At 52.8% G+C, this 18,606-nt stretch overlaps 10 protein-coding genes across 10 annotated transcripts; 6 read left to right on the top strand and 4 right to left on the bottom strand.

The window, feature by feature from the left end:
* Window positions 1–1,296: 1,296 nt before the first annotated feature.
* On the bottom strand, window positions 1,297–2,392 carry Z519_05828 (uncharacterized protein; the record flags this gene model as incomplete). The annotated part of the gene is made up of 3 exons (XM_016763568.1): window positions 1,297–1,509; window positions 1,564–2,002; window positions 2,061–2,392. The coding sequence occupies 3 exons, from the start codon at window positions 2,390–2,392 to the stop codon at window positions 1,297–1,299; spliced, it is 984 nt and encodes a 327-aa protein (XP_016619892.1).
* Window positions 2,393–4,036: 1,644 nt separating this feature from the next.
* Window positions 4,037–4,591, top strand: Z519_05827 (uncharacterized protein; the record flags this gene model as incomplete). Its single annotated transcript, XM_016763567.1, has 1 exon — window positions 4,037–4,591. One exon carries the CDS (start codon window positions 4,037–4,039, stop codon window positions 4,589–4,591), a length of 555 nt encoding a protein of 184 aa, XP_016619891.1.
* A 10-nt stretch (window positions 4,592–4,601) lies between these two features.
* Window positions 4,602–5,510, bottom strand: Z519_05826 (uncharacterized protein; the record flags this gene model as incomplete). The annotated part of the gene is made up of 1 exon (XM_016763566.1): window positions 4,602–5,510. The coding sequence occupies one exon, from the start codon at window positions 5,508–5,510 to the stop codon at window positions 4,602–4,604; it is 909 nt and encodes a 302-aa protein (XP_016619890.1).
* Window positions 5,511–6,747: 1,237 nt separating this feature from the next.
* Z519_05825 (uncharacterized protein) lies at window positions 6,748–7,621 on the top strand (the record flags this gene model as incomplete). The annotated part of the gene is made up of 3 exons (XM_016763565.1): window positions 6,748–7,238; window positions 7,297–7,439; window positions 7,500–7,621. 3 exons carry the CDS (start codon window positions 6,748–6,750, stop codon window positions 7,619–7,621), a joined length of 756 nt encoding a protein of 251 aa, XP_016619889.1.
* Window positions 7,622–7,684: 63 nt separating this feature from the next.
* Z519_05824 (uncharacterized protein) lies at window positions 7,685–8,911 on the bottom strand (the record flags this gene model as incomplete). Its single annotated transcript, XM_016763564.1, has 1 exon — window positions 7,685–8,911. The coding sequence occupies one exon, from the start codon at window positions 8,909–8,911 to the stop codon at window positions 7,685–7,687; it is 1,227 nt and encodes a 408-aa protein (XP_016619888.1).
* Window positions 8,912–9,192: 281 nt separating this feature from the next.
* Z519_05823 (uncharacterized protein) lies at window positions 9,193–9,711 on the top strand (the record flags this gene model as incomplete). The annotated part of the gene is made up of 1 exon (XM_016763563.1): window positions 9,193–9,711. One exon carries the CDS (start codon window positions 9,193–9,195, stop codon window positions 9,709–9,711), a length of 519 nt encoding a protein of 172 aa, XP_016619887.1.
* A 1,684-nt stretch (window positions 9,712–11,395) lies between these two features.
* On the top strand, window positions 11,396–12,493 carry Z519_05822 (uncharacterized protein; the record flags this gene model as incomplete). The annotated part of the gene is made up of 1 exon (XM_016763562.1): window positions 11,396–12,493. One exon carries the CDS (start codon window positions 11,396–11,398, stop codon window positions 12,491–12,493), a length of 1,098 nt encoding a protein of 365 aa, XP_016619886.1.
* A 434-nt stretch (window positions 12,494–12,927) lies between these two features.
* Z519_05821 (uncharacterized protein) lies at window positions 12,928–13,971 on the top strand (the record flags this gene model as incomplete). The annotated part of the gene is made up of 1 exon (XM_016763561.1): window positions 12,928–13,971. The coding sequence occupies one exon, from the start codon at window positions 12,928–12,930 to the stop codon at window positions 13,969–13,971; it is 1,044 nt and encodes a 347-aa protein (XP_016619885.1).
* A 109-nt stretch (window positions 13,972–14,080) lies between these two features.
* On the bottom strand, window positions 14,081–15,439 carry Z519_05820 (uncharacterized protein; the record flags this gene model as incomplete). The annotated part of the gene is made up of 1 exon (XM_016763560.1): window positions 14,081–15,439. The coding sequence occupies one exon, from the start codon at window positions 15,437–15,439 to the stop codon at window positions 14,081–14,083; it is 1,359 nt and encodes a 452-aa protein (XP_016619884.1).
* A 402-nt stretch (window positions 15,440–15,841) lies between these two features.
* Z519_05819 (uncharacterized protein) lies at window positions 15,842–18,022 on the top strand (the record flags this gene model as incomplete). The annotated part of the gene is made up of 1 exon (XM_016763559.1): window positions 15,842–18,022. One exon carries the CDS (start codon window positions 15,842–15,844, stop codon window positions 18,020–18,022), a length of 2,181 nt encoding a protein of 726 aa, XP_016619883.1.
* Window positions 18,023–18,606: the final 584 nt, after the last annotated feature.

The following is an 18,606-nucleotide window of genomic DNA, read 5'->3' as shown; positions in this document are numbered from 1 at the left end:
CCGGTATTTCTCTCCCAGCCGGCTCTGCCACTACTTGGCCATAGCCAAGTGGCAGCGTGAAATGATCAACACTGCCATTTTGGAGAAATAAAAACACAAAGCACACCACGCGAACGACACAGCAGCAGCAGCAGCAGCGGTAGTCGCAGCGAGTCGGCACATAACAGCACATTGTGCCAGGTACCAGGTACCTTTTACTGTATAGATAGATGATACCCCTCGGCCCTTGCGCCTGGCTGGATAGCTCAAATTCTCTAACCCAAACTTTTCATTTCATTTTCGTGCTCGGTTTCCCTCTCTTTCGCTCCATACCTGTCTCTTTGCCCTTCTCATCTAAGTATCCGGATTCCCGCAACTCTCCAAGGTTGCGGAGGAGGAGCATGGTTATGACGACAGTGATGGCGACGGCCAAGCCGAGTTGAAAAACAAATGACACGGTCTGACCCCAACATACGCGCCGCATCCAATGTAGCCGAAGTAGAGACCCCGATAATGACCAAGTGGTGGCGATGTCGAACGCAGCTAACGGGGCCTAGATGGACGACAGAGTGCCTCTATTTCCAAGGGTAAAACGGAATGCTCATTGTCAACGAAGGTGAGGGACCTCTGCTCTCATAGTGCAGGACTTTAGTGTGCTAATTTGCCTACAAGTGGTATTTTTCAGTTCATTCGACTCGCCGTGAAGGCGGTGACACCGTAAGTGGCGTGAGGGGGGAGGGATGTAAACAAATAGACGTCATAGCGGATCGCGTACGAGTAGCTCCGATAAGCGAAACGAGGCGGGTGGAGAAAATAAGGGTCTTGGCAGATTGGACGAACCAATCACAGCTATGTATCCAGCTACGAGATGGGTAACCTCATAGTGACCAGTGCTACGCCGCCATAAGTGCTCCTCCGTATGAAGTTATCTCAGCACACGTTGTCGCGCAGCGCAAGTCAAGACAGTGTATTTATTTACTTATTTATTTTTTTTTTTTGATTCTCTTTCTCCAATTCTTAATTTCCAGTGTTCTCACTAAAAGTCTCTCCGTGAGACTGTCCAATATCCGTACATGGATGAGCTGCTCCAATGTCCTCATGACGCCTCATAGCTCCGGGTCCTTCATCTCGACCGGTGTTGGGTATCTTGGATCACTGAAACATGATTGTATTTGCACAGGGGTATCATTTGGAGTACCATGTCTTTGGACTCAAGTTGGAGAGCCAGTTCTTGCTGGTCTAGCCTTGCGCCCCGCTCGGAGATCGATATGCTTGTCATGTGTGACAAGCTTGGCCTGACACAGAACCGCTGTCTGGTCAATCATACTGCGGTTCGGGCACTCCTCCATACTGCCACAACTTCCCGTGGTGGTAATCCTGGACATACAGAATATCATCAAGTTCTTTGACGGAAAATTCAATAGCCTTGCTGTGCATTGAGAGCGGGGTGCAATGTGGTGGGGCGATGTCCAACACGTTGATCCGTAGTGGGTCGCCGGGAATGACTTTGCCGTCATCGTCTCGGAGATCCTAGGCGCTAATAGTGAGTGGCTTGTTTAGTAATAGCTGGGATGATACACTAACCTGAACATGGGCTTTAAGCTTGTCGCCGTCGCGTCTCCACGTCAGTAGAGTGGCTTTCTTCGAATGTTTGGGGTCGTAGTCGATGCCGATGACAAGCTGTGTCTCTGTCTCACTGTGGTGGATGTAGAATTGGGCCAAATCGGACAGTCTGTCGCGCTTCTGCGCATACGCGAGCTCTAGACAAAAACCATAATCCATGGAGAGGATATGATTGACAAAAAGATCTGCTTGGTGGAAATCTTTGCTCTGGCTGTCACTTGCTTGGATGGCTGGCGAGTGATCAAAGATGACTTCTTTCACAAAAGGCAGTTCTTCTAGCGAAGGGCATACACGCAGCACTTTCTCATAGACACTCCAGCGAAACTTATTAGCGCACGTCTGATGCGCAGATGAGGGCACTTCGTGAACAAAGGTCTTGGTACGGGAGAAATACCCACAACTTGGCTCACAGTTAGCTGCAGTCCAAGTCGGACATCTCCTTTCTTCCTGAGGCATACCGCAGTTTCCCGCCCTCACCAAACAATTCGATGCGCTGCTTGAGCAGATCCAAATGGCATGCTGTCAGTCGATATTCGGTCCAGAGCGGGGCCACCACCGGTAGAGTACGGCTCTGGGCTGTGATTGCTTCGAGGACCGACGTTATGGCGACAGGGTCTGCCACACCATCCCCGTCCAAGGGTGCAGTAGTTTCTTCGGTCTCCTCTTCACCAGTAGCTTGGTTAGGGGATGGAACTAGGTCGCTGTCGGAGCTGCTGGACGCGCCGGGCGGGTCTCTGGCCGTCATGTTAGTATCGCGCCGGCGCCAGTTCGCGACGAAATTCGGATTCATGATGCTGGATCGGTGGTGGACGTCGCGGGGAGTTCAATGGACGCAATCGGTGACGTGAACGCGGTGGCGAAAAGACATTACAGAGTGAGCACAAAGTGAGGACAGGAACTCAGTCAACAAAAAGTTCATTTTGAATATACGCGATGCGGGGTATTGTACGCCGTGCGGGGAAAGGTTGACTACGGTCGATCATTGATACACCCGAGATGAAAAAAAAAAATCTTGCCTCCCTGTTGGTGAATCTGTCTCTAATTTCACAGAGCTTGTCATAGTCATTGATGTCCTTTGCAGCTCGGCAGGCAGAAGACGAACAAGGCAGGTCTGGGTGACTGTTGGTGGAGAACAAAAACTGGTGTCGACCATTCTCCCTTTTCCGAAAACTGGTCCAGAGCATGAGTTTGCTGACAGGAGATTTGACTCCTGAAGATGTTGAGCTAGAGTCTTGATGCTGGATCTATGTGAGTGTATGCGATTTGAGCTGTCCAAAGGTAATGCATGACGCGTCCTTCTGGAGGTCTCCCACCCAAGACTTGGACGGGGCTGTCCCTTCAACAAAGACATAGGTTACCCAAGGTCACCCTGAGATGGTCTATCTCCCTCGCCCTGAGAACCGATAGGACATATATGATGTCCAGGAGGCCAGGGAGAGTCGGATGTGGTAGGAGGTGTTTGTCACTCGACTTATTGTCTGAAGGTTTGGTTTGACGAAACCATCCCCAACCATTAGTACCCAGGAATTTCGAAACGGCCTCGAGATGGATCGTCTCACCACATTGCATGTCGGAAGTGTGTGTGGCTGAGGCAGTCACTTGGACAGTTCAACTTAGCTAACTAGCTTAGCCGGGCCTGATCGTTCTCAATGGGTTGCTTCAACTGATTAATTACCGGGGTTGCCCGTTGGCCACCACGCAGACAATTGCAGTTCGTATAAGGGGTCTAGTTAGAAATAATTCAGATAAAGTCATATTGAGTCAATGGGAGACTAGGAGAGTCATGCGCCCGTCCATTCCGATTAGCCATGTCCCAAGTACGGAGTTACAAGTACTGTACATCGAGATGGAAGAGAGAGGGCGTTTCCGATTCCTGTAACTGAAGGGCACTGTTTCAGGATCGTGTCAAGTCCCTGTGGTTGAGATGGCAAGTGCATTACTTTGCAGTACGGTGTGACCTTGAGGTGAGTTTTTGGACATGGCCAGCGGCAATTGATCGACTTGTTGGTTAAAGAGGCAGGGAACAAGGACGTCGGTGGCTTTTTTGGTGCTCTGTTTTGGGCATCTTGTCACTCTCTGGTGATAAATATCGCGGCGTCAGAGATCAACAAGGAAGATTGTGGTGTGACTGTTTACCCAATTAGTCGTGTTGAAGGAACTTGACGAGCACAAGGAACATCAGCCCACATGGTACGGGTGCCCAATACTGGTTACAAGCATTTATCTGTTGCAAGGGGATGTACGAAGGGCTAAGAGTTCCCCGTAGTTAAAGGAGCAGGCAGCCTCCACCAGTCGGTGGCAGCCCCAACTCCTCTGGTCACTCCTCTGTAACAAACGGTTGTGACTACTACTCCAACTTCAATCTCCTTCTCCAAACCATTTTGTCTGCGGCATACACACACCCAGCACCATCACCACCACTCCATCCCCTATCATGCCCGCCGCCCCAGGAACACCACAACTCAATTTCCGTCCACCATCGACCGCGTCTCCTGGTGCCTGCGACTTTGAGTCTCCCGACGTAGCCTTCCTGCAGGGGACATGGCACGTCACCCACTCGACGCTTCCCATGTGGAAGCACAACCGCAATGTGACCATCACCTACACCTCTATACCGCAGGACGGCGAGCGCCTCGATGACCTGGTCGAATACCAGCCGCTGACCTCGGACAAGCACAAGCGTGTCGAAGGCGTCGACACCCCGGACGCCCACACCAAAGGCGCATACAGCTGGCGCGGCAAAGGTCTCCTGAAAATCGCGTCGAGCCACTGGCAGATACTGGGATACGGCGACGAGGAGGGCGGTTGGGTGGTCACGTATTTCCAGAAGACGCTGTTTACGCCCGCGGGCGTCGACGTCTACGCTCGTCGCAGGGGCGGATTGTCCGAGGAATTGCTCGAGCAGATCAAGGACGAGATCAGAGCCATCGAGGACCCCCACATCCAGAGACTGGCCGATCTCATCTTTCCCATCAAACACAATTGGTGACAGAACGTAATTATGCTTGTGACAGAATTGGACGGCTCAACGCACAATTCGACCCGTCGAGCTTCTGGTACCAACCACCAGTAAGCAGCTCCTGCTCCATGGCTGCCCATTTCTGGACCTTTCCTGCCTCGCTCGTCTTCAAATCCAAGTCGGCGAGCTTGACGTCTATAATCTCGACTCCCCCATCATCCGAGTCGATTCTTCGCCTTAGAGCTAGAAAGACGCTGCAATCCCTCAGTGCCATGGCCACGCCAAAGTCCTTGCCGTCGGGATGGAGAAAATCGTCCAATCCCACCGCCCCATGTTCTTCTTGAAGAGTCTGTAAATGCCTCAAAGCAGGTTGGACCTTCTCTCTGAACGCCGATACAAATTGGTTGATCCCATCCTTGATTGGCCAGATATTCTTCAGCGCTCGCTCCAACACCACGCCATCAGGTACCAGCAGGTTCAAAGGACAGAATCCCGAGTCACCTCTTCCTTGATGAGCTCCGGCCTCTCTGCGCATTGTATTCAGCGCGCACGTCCTGCAATTCCTCGCGTCTGCAGGCGCACTGGGGCTCTGCACCAGCCATTTCGGCTTGAACTCGACCAACCAATCAACCCCAGGACCCTGCAAGTTTTGCATCAAAATCCCATACTGCTCGTTCTCGTACGAGGGGAGGTAGACATGGCGTCTATGATGATGCCGGATGTGTTTCCCCTTGACATCTTCTGACGAGAGGGCAGATAAATCCACACTGTCTATCTCTTTTAATTCGTTATTGGACTTGCTCACCATTTCTGGCGTGAGCATATACAGCGCCTGTTCCATCAACAAGGCCTTGTGCTTTTCGTTGAAAAGCGGTGCGATGCGGTTCTGAAAGTCGGACATGGCTTGCACGGCGGGTTGCGTGAAGGGCAGGTCTTTGCGGAGACGCATGACGCAGCAGTGTGAGTGGTGTTGGAGAGAAAAGGGGGACAGAACAGAGACGCTGTAGATGATGTTGGCGGCACCTTCAGCCAGGTAGTGCAGCTGGAGGACGGCGGCCGTTAGACTTGAGGGACATGACGGGGAGGATCGGTGGGTTGATATTGACATTGAGGAGCGTGTCAATGGGCGCGATGGCGGCGGTTTTGTTTGCCCCCAATGCTGGTGCAAGGTTGTACACCTAAGTTTGCAAGGCTCGTGCAGTACTTGTCAATGGCACCAGTGAGACCGCTCTTTGGGATGATTGGCAACGCTGGACCTCGCCAGTCTCGCCTGATTCACCATATATAGATATATAGATGTATACAATGTGCGCTATACCCTGATCTTGACTTGTATTCCCTCCTTTTCTCCTTCTAGCCCCGTCTGCCCTGTTCGTGTCCCTCAGAAGCTCAGACTCGGTCCCCGGGTGACGCGGCTCTCAGGACTCTGTGTGGAGGTATATACACGTGTGGGTGCGGGCGTGTGCAGCTCAATCGATTAACGGGTGTATGTAGAGGAAGGAAAACAGCGCCGGACAGATCTCATGGACGGAGGAGGGGTGTTTGTTGCTATCCCTCGCGCCGGTGTCAGTGCACAATACTCAGCGTCAGCGATAGCGACAGGACAGCGAACTGAGCTGTTCATAGAGAGCTTCGGGTGGGTTGGTGTTTTGGTTGCGCTGCTTGAATTTGTGTGGACTGCCATCGTGGCGGGGGATTGTGTGGGACTCGGCGTTTAGATTGTTCTCGGGGATAAACCAACGCCCAAGTGCCACTTCACCAGTCAGATTAATGTCCCGCCGGAATATATGCGGAGTGCCTCGCACCGTGCACGTGTACCCTGTACGTATAGGGTGACTATATCTACAGCTTTGGGTAGGCCGGTGATTTGGATCCATCTGCATATTTGCTGGACTCGAGAGAAAAACGAAGAGGAGAGAAGAAGATTCAAAGGCTAAATCCTAGAGTGGGCTGGAAAAGCGAGAGGGCGACGGAAGAACGAGAGAATCAAGTACGGCAGTTGAACCGATAGAGAAGCCAGCTTGGTCTTCTGGTCCTGGATACCCGGTTTAGAGACGGGAAGTAAGAGCTAGGCTGAGTTGAGCTGAGTTGAGTTGAGGTCTCGCTGTGGATGTCTTCTTCCACTTCCCACAGAGTTACCTAACTATATCATCTCCTGCAACGTCCAACTATTCCACCGACAAAAAATGGCCTTGACCACCAATCTCTCCTCCCATCTCGCTCTGGTGACCGGGGCGACAGGCGGAATAGGGAAAGCCACGTGCCTTGCCCTCGCCCGCCTCAACTGCCCCGTTGCCGTCCACTACCACAGCGCCTCCGACACGGCTGAATCGCTCGTCGCCCAGCTCAAATCCATGAATGTGCGCGCCTCGGCCTTCCGCGCCGATCTGTCCTCCTACGACGAGACCCGCGCTCTCCACGCCAACGTCGTGCGAGAGATGGGCCATCCAACCATCCTGTTCAACAACGCCGGGTTGACCATGGGGAAATCCCGCGTGAAGGATATCAGCGAGGTGTCCGTGGATGACTTTGAACAGACGTGGAGAGCGAATTGCGGCACGGCGTTTTTGCTCACTCAGTTGTGTATCCCCAAGATGGTAGAGGCCGGCTGGGGCAGAGTCGTGTTTTGTTCCAGTGTGGCTGGCTTTACGGGTGGTGTGGTGGGACCGCATTATGCGTGAGTGACCTTCTCGATACTTTTTTCGTCCCTCTCAGTCTGACTTCTCATGTGATAGGTCGTCCAAGTCGGCACTGCACGGCCTGGTGCATTGGCTGGCAGGCGCCTATGCAAAGACTGGCGTAACCATCAATGGCGTCGCTCCAGCCCTGATCGAGGAGACCAAGATGCTGCCTGGAGGGTCCGCCGAGTTATCTGCGAGTGAGCCACTCCGTGCACTGTTTCGTCCGAGCTCTAATTTGCTGACCGTGAACGGCTCAGAGATCCCCATCGGGAGACTTGGGAAACCTGAAGAGATCGCAGAGACGGTCCTGTGGATTGTCAAGACCGGTTATGTCCACAACAAGATCATCGCTGTCGACGGTGGCATGTTCATCCAGTAAGCATAACCGGCATGACCCAAAAGGGACCAAGAAAAATGGCTGAGAACAGACGCTCGACTCGCTTCAACCGCCAGCCTCTTTCTTCTTCCTCGCTTCCTCTTCCCTCTCCCTTTTCCGCTGCAGAAACCTCTCTTTGGCACTCATCTTATCGGCTTCGCTGACCTTGCTCTTAATCTTCTCCTGCTGTTGTTTCTCCTCTTCCGCTTCAGCCTGCTTCTGTTTCTCCATCATCTCCTCAATCTGTCTCTCCATCATTCGCGATTGTCTCTCGCGCTGAGCGTGGCGCGCATCAACCGCCTTGGACGATTTCCAGTATTCATCTTTGCGAGCAGATTCCAGTCTCGCAGGGGCGGCCTGCTCTTTTCCGGGCTTCTTGGGTGCCACATTCAGGCCCGCGGATAGCAGCTGTCGTTTGTCAACCACCTCGCCTTCATCGTTCACAATGATCCGTGCTCCTTGCTTATTCATTTTCTCAGCCATCTTCGCTTCGGATTCCTCTTCCACAACGGGCGTCTCCTCTTCCACACCACCTTCCTTTCTCTTTGCGACCTCCTCTTCGGCCTCTTTAATCATCCGCATCCTCTCTTCGTCCTTCTCCAGCATGCGCTTGTGGAAAGCAGTCATGCCACCGCCTTTCCTTCGCCGCTCTTCTTCGGCTTCTTCACGCCTTTTCTCCTCTTCCTCCATCCGCCTGATTTCCTCCTGCTGCTTCTTGTACGCCCCGGTCACGAATTTCTCCTTGTCAGCGTATTCGTCTCCTTCTGCTTCTCTTTCACGTTGTAGGAGCTTCTCTCGCGCTCGAAGTTGATCTCGTTTCCGCACCTCAGCGCTCTGCAGGAGTGAGCCCATGTATTTCGGTCCCGAAGACCCACCCGCTTCAGTCGACTTCTTCTCTTTCTCCGCATGGAACGTATCGTAGGCGGCGTCGTAGTCGTAGACAGACGCATCTATCTTTGAGGCTTCTTCGTCATGCAATTTGGCACTGCGCAGAGCCGACAGATTGACATATTTGTCTATCCCGGGAGCAGTTCCGGAGAATTTTGGCTTCGCAGGCTGCAGACCGAACTGCGAGAGCTTTGGCGACTTCCTTGGCGGCTCTCCATCATCGCCGTCGTCGTCCAAGTCTTTTATGGGTCGCAGAGATTTCGAGCTTTTCTTCGCTCCATATTCAGGCGCAGGCGCGACGTCCTCGGCTGCATCTTCGTCGAAGAAGGCTTTGCGTTTCTGCGGAGGTTTCGAAACACTTGAGGAGGTTTTGGCAGAACTGAGACCGAACGCTAGAGACGGCATTTCGCATCGTACTTGGGGGAGACAAATCGTCTAGAATCTGCTTGTTCGTTGTGTCGGGAGTTTTGGATTTCCGACTTCGAGGTGTCTTGGGAGCCATCATGCGCCCGCCATTTCCCCGGAGTTGTGCCGAGCCTTCTTCACCTAGCCTCGCCCACTTCAAGCATTAAATGTCTTCTGCCACTGGTCGAACACAGTCATTTGAGGTCTCAATCAGCGCGTATTGGCTAAAATCACATCTGAAGACTTGTCTGGGTCAGTGCACCCAAAAAACCACAAAAAAAATGTCGTATTACTTCGCCATAATCTCGCCGGCCGACTCGCCGCTCTTCGAATTGACCTTCGGTACATCAAAAGCTGGCGGCGATGGCGTTGCTCGATTCCGCAATGGCGAGACCTCTCGATACATGAACCAGTTTATTGTCCACGCCGCCCTGGATGTTGTGGAAGAAGTGCAGTGGCTCACGCCAAACATGTGGCTTAAAGTCATTGACAACTATGCACCTACGAACTCGCACATCAGTTGCTTCATTACGGGGACAAATGTTCGATTTATGCTTCTCCATCAACCATCGGCAGTGATCAACTCCTCCGCTGGCGCTCGAGCATCTACCATTTCGTCGACTTCAATTCCGCAGAATCCTACTAGTCCTCAGACAGAGGAGGCTATTCGGCAGTTTATGAACGAGGTTTTCGAACTCTGGGTCAAGACATTGATGAACCCGTTCTACACGATTGGGAATCCCATAAAGAGTCCAATTTTCAGGCAGAGGGTCACTGCTTCTGGCCGCAAATGGCTGTAGTGACTGTGCTGGGACTCATTGTGTGGGAAGGGCCCTTTGTCTGGATTTTGTTTGCAGACACAACGCTCAGACGTCTTCGCTAAAGAATGACGGCTTGGCCCTGCGAGAACTTCTGTTGCTCAAACAAAAATGATGGCTTCCTTGTGGTCATGTTACATCTATCCCAGGGATATCGTCGTCTTACACGGCAGAAAATGATGAGTTTTATGGACAGAGAACCACTTCCCCCTCTGCCACTCGAAGCAACATTGACCGGAACACTGTCTGGTCCATCCGTCAGACACCATCCAGTAATCAGGGCCAGCTGCAGATGTCAGGTAAGCTTTTGTTCACTACGATGTGAAATCCCGATCTGATGGTTTTCTTCAGGTGTTGTGAGCGTATAACGGCACGCCTCTTGCGAGCGCCAGTCACGAATCAAACCGACACCAGAATAATTACTGCAATGGCTCCTGTCCTTGCATCTGCCTACGGTCCTCGTCACGACATTCTACGTCGATCAGCTGCTGATTACCTAGACTGGCCCCTGTGGGCTCAGATATTATTGGTGGTGGTGGGAGTTACATTCTGGATCCCAGCATACTTTGTCGTCCAGCTGTTCATGGAATGCTCATGCCTGAGGCGTCATAAGAGAGATGAGGCAGGTTGAAGAGTCATGGTCGTCCCTGCGCTGCCTGCGTCACTGTCATTTTGGGAGAAGAACGTGCCGAATGTGGATGAGTGGAGCGGCATCTCCGTCCCTGCGATAATACGCTAATACGAATGATATGGATGGAATGACAGCGCAAGTGATCTGATATCCATAGTTGAAACGTGGTTGAGCCTGGAATGCTTTGCAGAATGGCGTTCTGCATCCGCGCACCGTGCCTGAGAGGTTTGTTCCCCCTCATTACCTTGCCAAAGTGGATGATTAGCACGGCAGTTGTCCTGCTGATTGCTTCTGAATAAAAAGGACGGACAAAGGGAGCCAATGCACAGGGGTAACTTCAGTCGAAAGCGGCGATCTTTTCATCTTCTATACATGGCCTTCCAGCATCATCAGGGTAGAAACTCGCAAGGCTGGCGACGCAAGGCCTAGTCAAAAGGCCAGATAAATCTCGCTGTAAGTAGTGCGGCATCCGGTCCCTCGTTGATCCGTTCCGACACACTAAAGTCATCCGGCGCTATCGTCGTTGATTTCCATCCTTCGACCAAACAACCTTTCACTGCAAAACGCATATAGAGTATTTGTGCTTAATCTAACAAACGGACATCCTAGGTCCAAGCCAAACTCCAGCTCCTCCTTGAAGTTTTCGTCTCTTAAAAATAGATACTGAACCTATCTCAACTATCGCCGGCTTTTGATGGCATGAGCGTCCTCTCTGTCAATAATTGAAGAGGGTTGAGTTCAAAAGTACGGCACTCTCCCGTCGAACATCGAATGCTGTTGGATGAGCTCGTCTACCTCGACTTCGAACTTTGCATGTGAATGGCGATTGGGTGGCTTCCTGTTCTCCCACTGTTAGAAACGCCGCCAGTCTGCCTTGAGCTATTCTTGTGCTACCATTCAAGGAGATCTACCGGTTAAGAAGTCTCCTCCTAGGATCGAAAAACAGTTTCAATTCTCAAAGTCTACCAATCTGTTTTCGTCCTCGAACTCTTGATACTGCTCGAGAATTCTGTGGCGCAACGCCACAGGTCCACAATGTCCCATTCGAAACGCAACACGGCACTAGCCTTTTTCACGTCTCATGAACGCTCGCTCCTCCGGTCAAGTTGGGGCAGTCAATCAACCCGACTTACCCGCGACTCATTCCTTCCTTTTGGGTATTGTCGCCTGTGTCTTGGCTACGCGAGGTCGCCTGTTGCTTGTGGTGATGGAAACAGTGGCAACCGAAAAGTCCATCTGTTCTGCAGAGAATGCGCGTTGAACGATCTCATGGCACAGAGAAAAGAGATTAAACGGCTCGAGAGGGAAGCCGAGATGAGGGAGAGGGAGGAGCGCGAGCAAAAAGCGAGAGACGAGGAGGAGAGGAGAAGGAAGGAGCTGGAAAGGTTCGAGAGGACAGCAATGGGTTTTGCAGACGTTGGCTCTGAGGAGATGGGAAGAAAGAGGAAGAGGGAAGCTGAAGAGTTGCATTCCCATCGATCTGAGTCGCAGAGTCATGGTGATGAAGACAATGAAAAGAACAAGAAGCCAAAGTCTTCGGAAGCAAGCTTCTGGATCCCAGGCTCCGACAGCCTCTCGGCATCCACAACTACCTCTTCCAAACCTAAGCAGCAAAAGCTTCATCCGCTATGTCCCGCCTCTACGCCAGGGGATAAACATAACTATTCGCTGAAGTCGCTCATCACGGTCGACTTTGCAGAAACCGAGCCTGAAAAAGGTGCGGGTGCGAAGGCGGACGAGCCAACAAGGATATGTCCGAGCTGTAAGAAAGCCCTGACCAACACATCGAGACCGGTGCTGGGGACGGCAGAAGAGTGCGGGCATGTTATATGCGGTGCCTGTGCTGACTTGTTCCTTGGGGGTACGAATTCAAATAGTGTGTCGTCGAAAGAGGAGAGAGGGACCAAGGCGAGCATCTATTGCTATGTCTGCGAAGCGGACCTGAGTGGTGACTCGCACGGAGCTGGAGACAGTGGCGACAAGGAGAACAAAGACAAGAACCAAAAGCATAAAGGGAGAAAAGACAGCATTCACAAAGTAGGCAGGCTGGTGGAAATTAGCTGTGAAGGCACAGGTTTCGCTGGTGGAGGGTCGAGTGTTGCGAAGCGGGATGGTGTGGCATTTCAATGTTGAGCTTTGATAGTCAACTTTGCGTGAATGACTTCAGTGTGATCATTCTCTCTTGTTGCACCTTCTGAAGTGCCAAAGTAGAATATACGCAGGGGTCGGGCCTTGCAGCCGCTCCAGTACCACCACCATTGAGGGACGAGCGGGAATAGGTCAGCCTGGTCAGCGAACAAGGCTGCCGGAAGCGGATCATCGTAATTCCTTGCGGACTGCGCTCCAGAGTTCTGAACCAGCCGCATTCTGCTGGCAACCGCGCCCCAATTTCCTCTCTTCCTTGCAACTCTGGCTTGTATCTCCCTTGTCCGTTCGAGCGGCTCCTGAGATGGGTCCTCGTCTAGAAACTGGAGGCTCCATTGCAATATCACAAGAGCCAGACTGATTAGTCACGCACTCGTCTCCCCTTGGTGAAACGTCCTGAGTCTACAACGCAGCTGGGCAAAATGCAAGGCTTCAACATGGGACGCTATGTCCCTCCGGATCTCGAGGGCGTCGTCTCATTCAACACCGCCTCCGGGAAAGGCCATGCGCTAGGCTCACGCGCCCGTAAACTCAAGACCGAAGGTGTCTTGATCGTCCGCTTCGAGTGCCCGTTCGCCATTTGGTGCACGCACTGCCGGCCCGAGCAGATTATTGGACAGGGCGTGCGGTTTAACGCCGAGAAGAAGAGGGTGGGCAATTACTTCTCCACGCCCATCTGGAGTTTCCGGTTCAAACACGCCGCGTGCGGCGGCTGGTTGGAGGTCAGGACCGATCCCAAAAATGCCGAGTACGTTGTCATCGAGGGCGGGAGGAGGAGAGATACGGGCGTCGATAAGGTCCTGGATGGAGAGATCCGCATCGGCGCGACCGAGGAGGATAAAGAGCGGCTGGAGAGGGATGGCGGGTTCGGCGCGCTGGAGAAGAAAGTTCGGGACAAGACCCTTTTCGATTCCCAGAAGGACAGGCTCGAGGGGTTATTGCGAGTCAGCGAGCGCGATTGGGCGGATCCCTACGAGCAGAGTAAAAGGCTCCGTGCCGAGTTTCGCGTCGGTAGGCGGAAGAGACAGGTGGATGAGAAGACCGGGGAGGCGTTGAAGGAGAAATTCGGGTTGGGATTGGACATTTTGCCTGGGAATGCCGAGGACGGCGAGAGGGCCAAGTTTGCTGAGTTCAGAGAGCCGAACGAAGGGTCTTCGACGAGCTTGAGGAAGCCCATGTTTCGCACTGACCTCGATGATACACATTTGGCCCCGTCGTCTTCGCCCTCGCACTCGAAGTCCAGCACCGCGGCAAAACCGGCTAATAAGAGGGAGATTCTACAGAGCACGTTACAAAGCAATACGAGGGTTGCCTCGGATCCCTTCCTAAGAGAGGAAGATATCTGGCAGCCTAGAGTCAAGCGGAAGAAGCAGGACCAAGGGGAGACGGAGCAGAGGAAGGAGGAAAGGACAAAATTGGAAAACAGCACGGCGTTGGTGGTGGGCTATGATTCAGATTCATCGTGATACCCTCGCCTCGTGGCCTCGGACTTGATAGACGTCTAGGGCTAAGGCTGGTTCATGTGTATAATGATACAGTTTTTGAAAGCTGTGTTCGTTAATGCCCGCACAACGCTTATTTCTGTCCTTCTGGGGATTTCTGGGTCGACTTCGTCTCCGTTTCCTTCAGAGCTTGCATGGGACGTCTCAAGGGTGCAGCAAAGGCGCCTCGAGGAGGGGGCGGCGCTGGTGCTCGACTTGCCCAAGGCGCCTGCGTGACCCCGTTGACAAACCCTGTTGGCGCTGCCGACGGCTTAGCAGCCCAGGGGGCAGCCATTGCACCCATCGGCGGACCGCCCGGTCTCATTGCGCCCGGGGCAAGAGTATCAATGGGGTTTCGGAGGGGCTGACTCGCAGTGTGCGTGGAAGTCGGTGGAGGTTTAGCATCGGGATCCTTCTCCCATTTGAACAGGGACCCAAACGGGAAATGCTGGATGACGGGGAACTTGGAGAGGACCTCTGCGTTGTACATCTTGATCATACCCTTGTTGATCTTGCCCCATCCGTCTTTGATGCCGGATATGTCGAAGAGCATAGGGCTGTGTTCCCAGAACGGTCCCCTTTTAACGTCGTAGATGAAGGCGATGGCCGAGAAGTACATGTTTGAACTCTTCTCCTTTTCGACCACGTTGACTCGTGTCACTTCAGATGCCTCGGGCGCGTCGGGGAGGGATCCTTCAGTAGGTGTGTCGTCGGTTTCAGCGATCGGCGGACACAGTTGGGCGGAGCCGAAAACGTAAGGGAGGAATGAATTGTCATCTAGTCCCCAGACACCATGAGATCCAGCCGGTTCCAAAGTGTATGTCTTGATGAGTTTTCTGATGAGGATGAGGTACAGCTCGAAGACACCCAGAACAATTCCTCGCTCTTCCACCCACGGTTCGGACTGGGGGAAGAAACTCAGTTTCCAAAGGCAAGCCAGGAAGGCAAGGAAGCTGAGTTCGTGGCCCGTCCCATAGTCCAGCCGTTGAGCGCTGCCGAAGCTCCCGAGTAGATATGCACCAAGCTCTTCATGCGCCAGTCCTAATTCTTTTGGGAGGTATTCGGTTAGTAAGTCGCCAACCTGCTCGTCGACGATCTTGTACCACTTGCGGAAACTGACGTTGCCAAATCGCCTGGGACCGGTATCAGGAGGAACAGCGTCGACGAGCTCTATCAGCTTGGTCAACAGACCGCGTAGTCGAGAGATCGCGTCTGACGACACTGCCTCCTCTGAGTCTAACCGCCAGGCGGATATTATGCTCGTTCCGCCTGTCTGGCTTTTGCGTGGCAAAACCGACCTATTCAGTTGCAACATGAATGTCATGATGTCTCGATATGCGAGCGACAACAAGAAGAAGGAAACATCTGGACCATCGAAGATCTTCTTCACCGGCTTTTCGAAGCGATGCTCCTTTAGATTGGCAATCTTTGGAAGAGTTGGGAAGGTCGCCATGGCGCCTCTCTTTGAATGCCTTGGATCCCGACGACCGATTTGGAAGTGATACTAGAGGAGAAATGGGAACCCAATCTGTGAGGAGTCACACGAGAGAACAGAGTCTTTTGGCACAATGCACATAAATAGATGGTGGAACAAGTTGATGTATATCTGATGACAGTCTCGCTGGTGCTTGGCTGGCTGGCAAGGCTGTATTGTTAATCACACTTTGCCTTATGTAAGCTCAGCCTAGTAGCCTTGTCGCAACGTCGCTCGGTCGCCTGCGCAACCAATGTTCCTTGGGACGCGTCAAGTTACACATTAAAGCTCTGAGTTCAATACTCACGCAAATGCCTCGAACCCCATATTTGTGCGACTTACAGCCCAGACTGTGTTTCCCCGCTCCTGAGTCGGCCGTAAATGCCTCGCAACCCTCGTACATCCTCTGCCCACGATGCTGCAGAGTGGGAAGCGGAAGACGTAACAGCCATCCTGAACGAGGAGGCTGCCAATTCGACACGAAGTCCTCCTAGAAAAAGGAAGAGAGAATCTCGTGGTGGGCCCCATGCGATAGGTCCATGGAACAAGCGGATTCAACTTGACGAGCCTCCTGCACCTGTCTCCGACGCGGCCATCGCAACAACTGCAAGTCCCTCCCGACGCCAGTCCCGGAGGCTTCAAGCCCGAAAGTCGCTTTCAGCACCCAACCCCGTCAACAGATGCGACCTACTCGAGACCCCTAATGACCGGGGACCCGAGGCTGTGACGAAAGTGTCTTTGAAACCAGTCAAGAAGCTTAGACGGCTCAACAAACGGCCAGAAGAGATAGCGTCGCCATTCAAGGGCAAGGGTATACTAGAGACTAAGACAAATGCGCTGGTAAACTTGGACGATTCGCCTAGAAAGCGACCAGTGAGGAATCGGATCGAGAAGATTGGTCGATCTCTTCACAAAGGTGCCCGCCTTACAAACAAGCCAAAAGCAAGAGGTGCAACTAGGGGTAGAGAGGCGTTCGACAGTGAGGATATCTTCAAAGCTTTCCAGAGAGAAAGCCTGGGGCGGAACTCACCAGAACTTGGCCGACCTTTTATTGAAGAAGTTCCGACCAAATCTTCAAAGCAGTCGTCCTCTAAATTACGACTCCCTGCCAAACCAACGAGAGAAGCTGGCGGCGAGATCGAGCGAAACCTGTACCCTCTCGCAAAATCTTCTAACCCACTTGCTGAAGCTGCAAGGCAAATACCGGCCGAGGAGACATCCGAAGCTTATCTCGACGACGATGTAGTCGAAGAAAGCCAAGGGGAGGCAGAAGACAACGCAGCAAATGAAGAACATACTGAACGTGCAGAGAAACATACTCAGGGGCCGCGGACTCAGGCTGAACGGAATGCCGCAGAGCAGACTGCGGCGGAAGCAGGAGTCAAACGAAAACAGATGATCAAAGATGCGTTGTCTGGTATCGAGGTAGCCGTGCAAGTTCATAATTGCAAAGATGCTTGGACAGACTCCCTTGTCGCTGCCGCCGAAATTGCCGAGAGCCGCGCTTCCTCGGGACCAGAGTCGATCAAGGGCAAAGCCTGTGCGCGTGAATTCAAAAAGATGGCGCAAATTTATAAAAAGCTCTATCGTGAAAATACTTGGTATCCTGGAGGACTGAATCGCGAAGAACGGGGGACTCTGGGCCTGTTGAAGCGACGTTGCAAACATATCTGTGACTACCATTACAGACCCGATATGCGCTTCGACCTCGAGCGGAAAAGGATGGTTCGTGATTTATATGAGCACTTGATTCCTAGTTCGCTAGAACTAGCCAAACGGGCACTGAAGGCGTGTTTTCAGAACGATAGGCTCAGCATGACGGCTCTGAGAGAAATCTGCCAGCTCCTAAAGATAACAGCCATGCTAGTGAAAAGCGCCCGGGATTGGAAGCCGAGACCTGAGCTAGGGAATGCAGTCAAGAGTAAGACGAAGTCGGACATCACGCGCAACGTTGAAACCATCGTGGAGAAGTATTGCCGTGCGATCGACGAGGATGAACGAGAGAGATTCGTCGACGAGCTTGAACTCCGACAGAAGCAGAACTTGGAGAGACAACTAGCGGAATACGAGCGGAGAAGAGAGGCGGTTCGAGCAAAACATCGACAATATCACGGTCCAGATTATCAGGACGATGCAGTGATCCCCGGCCGGTCGGTTTCCAGGTCAAAACCCAACTCGGTTGATATTGACAACATTCCCGTGGGCGACGAACAGGCTGTGCGAGAGTCTCACCACGACGAAGAAACTGGCCATGCCGGTGGCTCGGCCGTGCGCACCAGACCAAGAACAAGACGAGAACCCACTGAAGACATTCCTCCTCCGGCCGAGACGCAATGGGATCAAAGCGAATTGATTATGTTGGTCAATGCTCTGCAAGAATTCACAGGTGAGTCGAGGTGGGAGGATATCATTGACGAATACGGCGGGCCTCGAGGAGTACTGCAGAGATACGACATGGACCAGATCATGGCAAAGGCTAGATGGGTGAAGCAGACGATGGCGAGGCGGCTGGAAGGGGAGTTGGACGAGTCCTGGGATTGGTTGAGGAGTGTTCCGGATTGAATGTACAACACACGAGCTGTAGGATTACTTTTGGTTTGGCTTGGAATAAAGGTACCCCTTACTCGGTCTGTATGTTGTCGGTACTGAATGATGAGCCAATTCAATGGCACCCCGGAACGGGAGCTTCAGTTCCCGGATGTCCTCGTATTGTAATCGAGTAGAGTAGCATGGCTAAAGTCACCTCCAAAGCAGCCTTGGTCATACCGGTCGCTGGCGAGGTGAGACGGCGGCGCAGGTGCCTCAAAGCGAAGAGGAGGGGCAGGAGCAGGCTGAAACCACTAATCTCGGGGAAGGGACTCGTGCAAGAGGAACGGCGAAAAACTTGTCTGTGATAGAGAAGTTAGCCTCGTGATGCTGTTGCTGGTGGTCACTGGTGGGGGCTCGCTTCGTCGCTTCTTCGCCTTGCTCGCTTCTTTCGGGGGCTCGTCTTGTCTCGTCCTGGAATCACGACTTTTGCACGCAGCCAAAAAATAGGAACGCGTCTGGTGCCGCGGCGACTGCGACCAGCAGGTCTGAGATCAGGCTGATTGAGCATTGCCCTTGCTGCCTTCTCTCCTCTCTGACGGATTTCCGCTTCTGCTCCA

The sequence above is a fragment of the Cladophialophora bantiana genome (assembly GCF_000835475.1).
Source record: "Cladophialophora bantiana CBS 173.52 unplaced genomic scaffold supercont1.8, whole genome shotgun sequence".
Lineage (NCBI taxonomy): Eukaryota > Fungi > Ascomycota > Eurotiomycetes > Chaetothyriales > Herpotrichiellaceae > Cladophialophora > Cladophialophora bantiana.
Note: the sequence above shows the minus strand (reverse complement) of the source record. Positions and strands in the feature narration are given on the sequence as shown.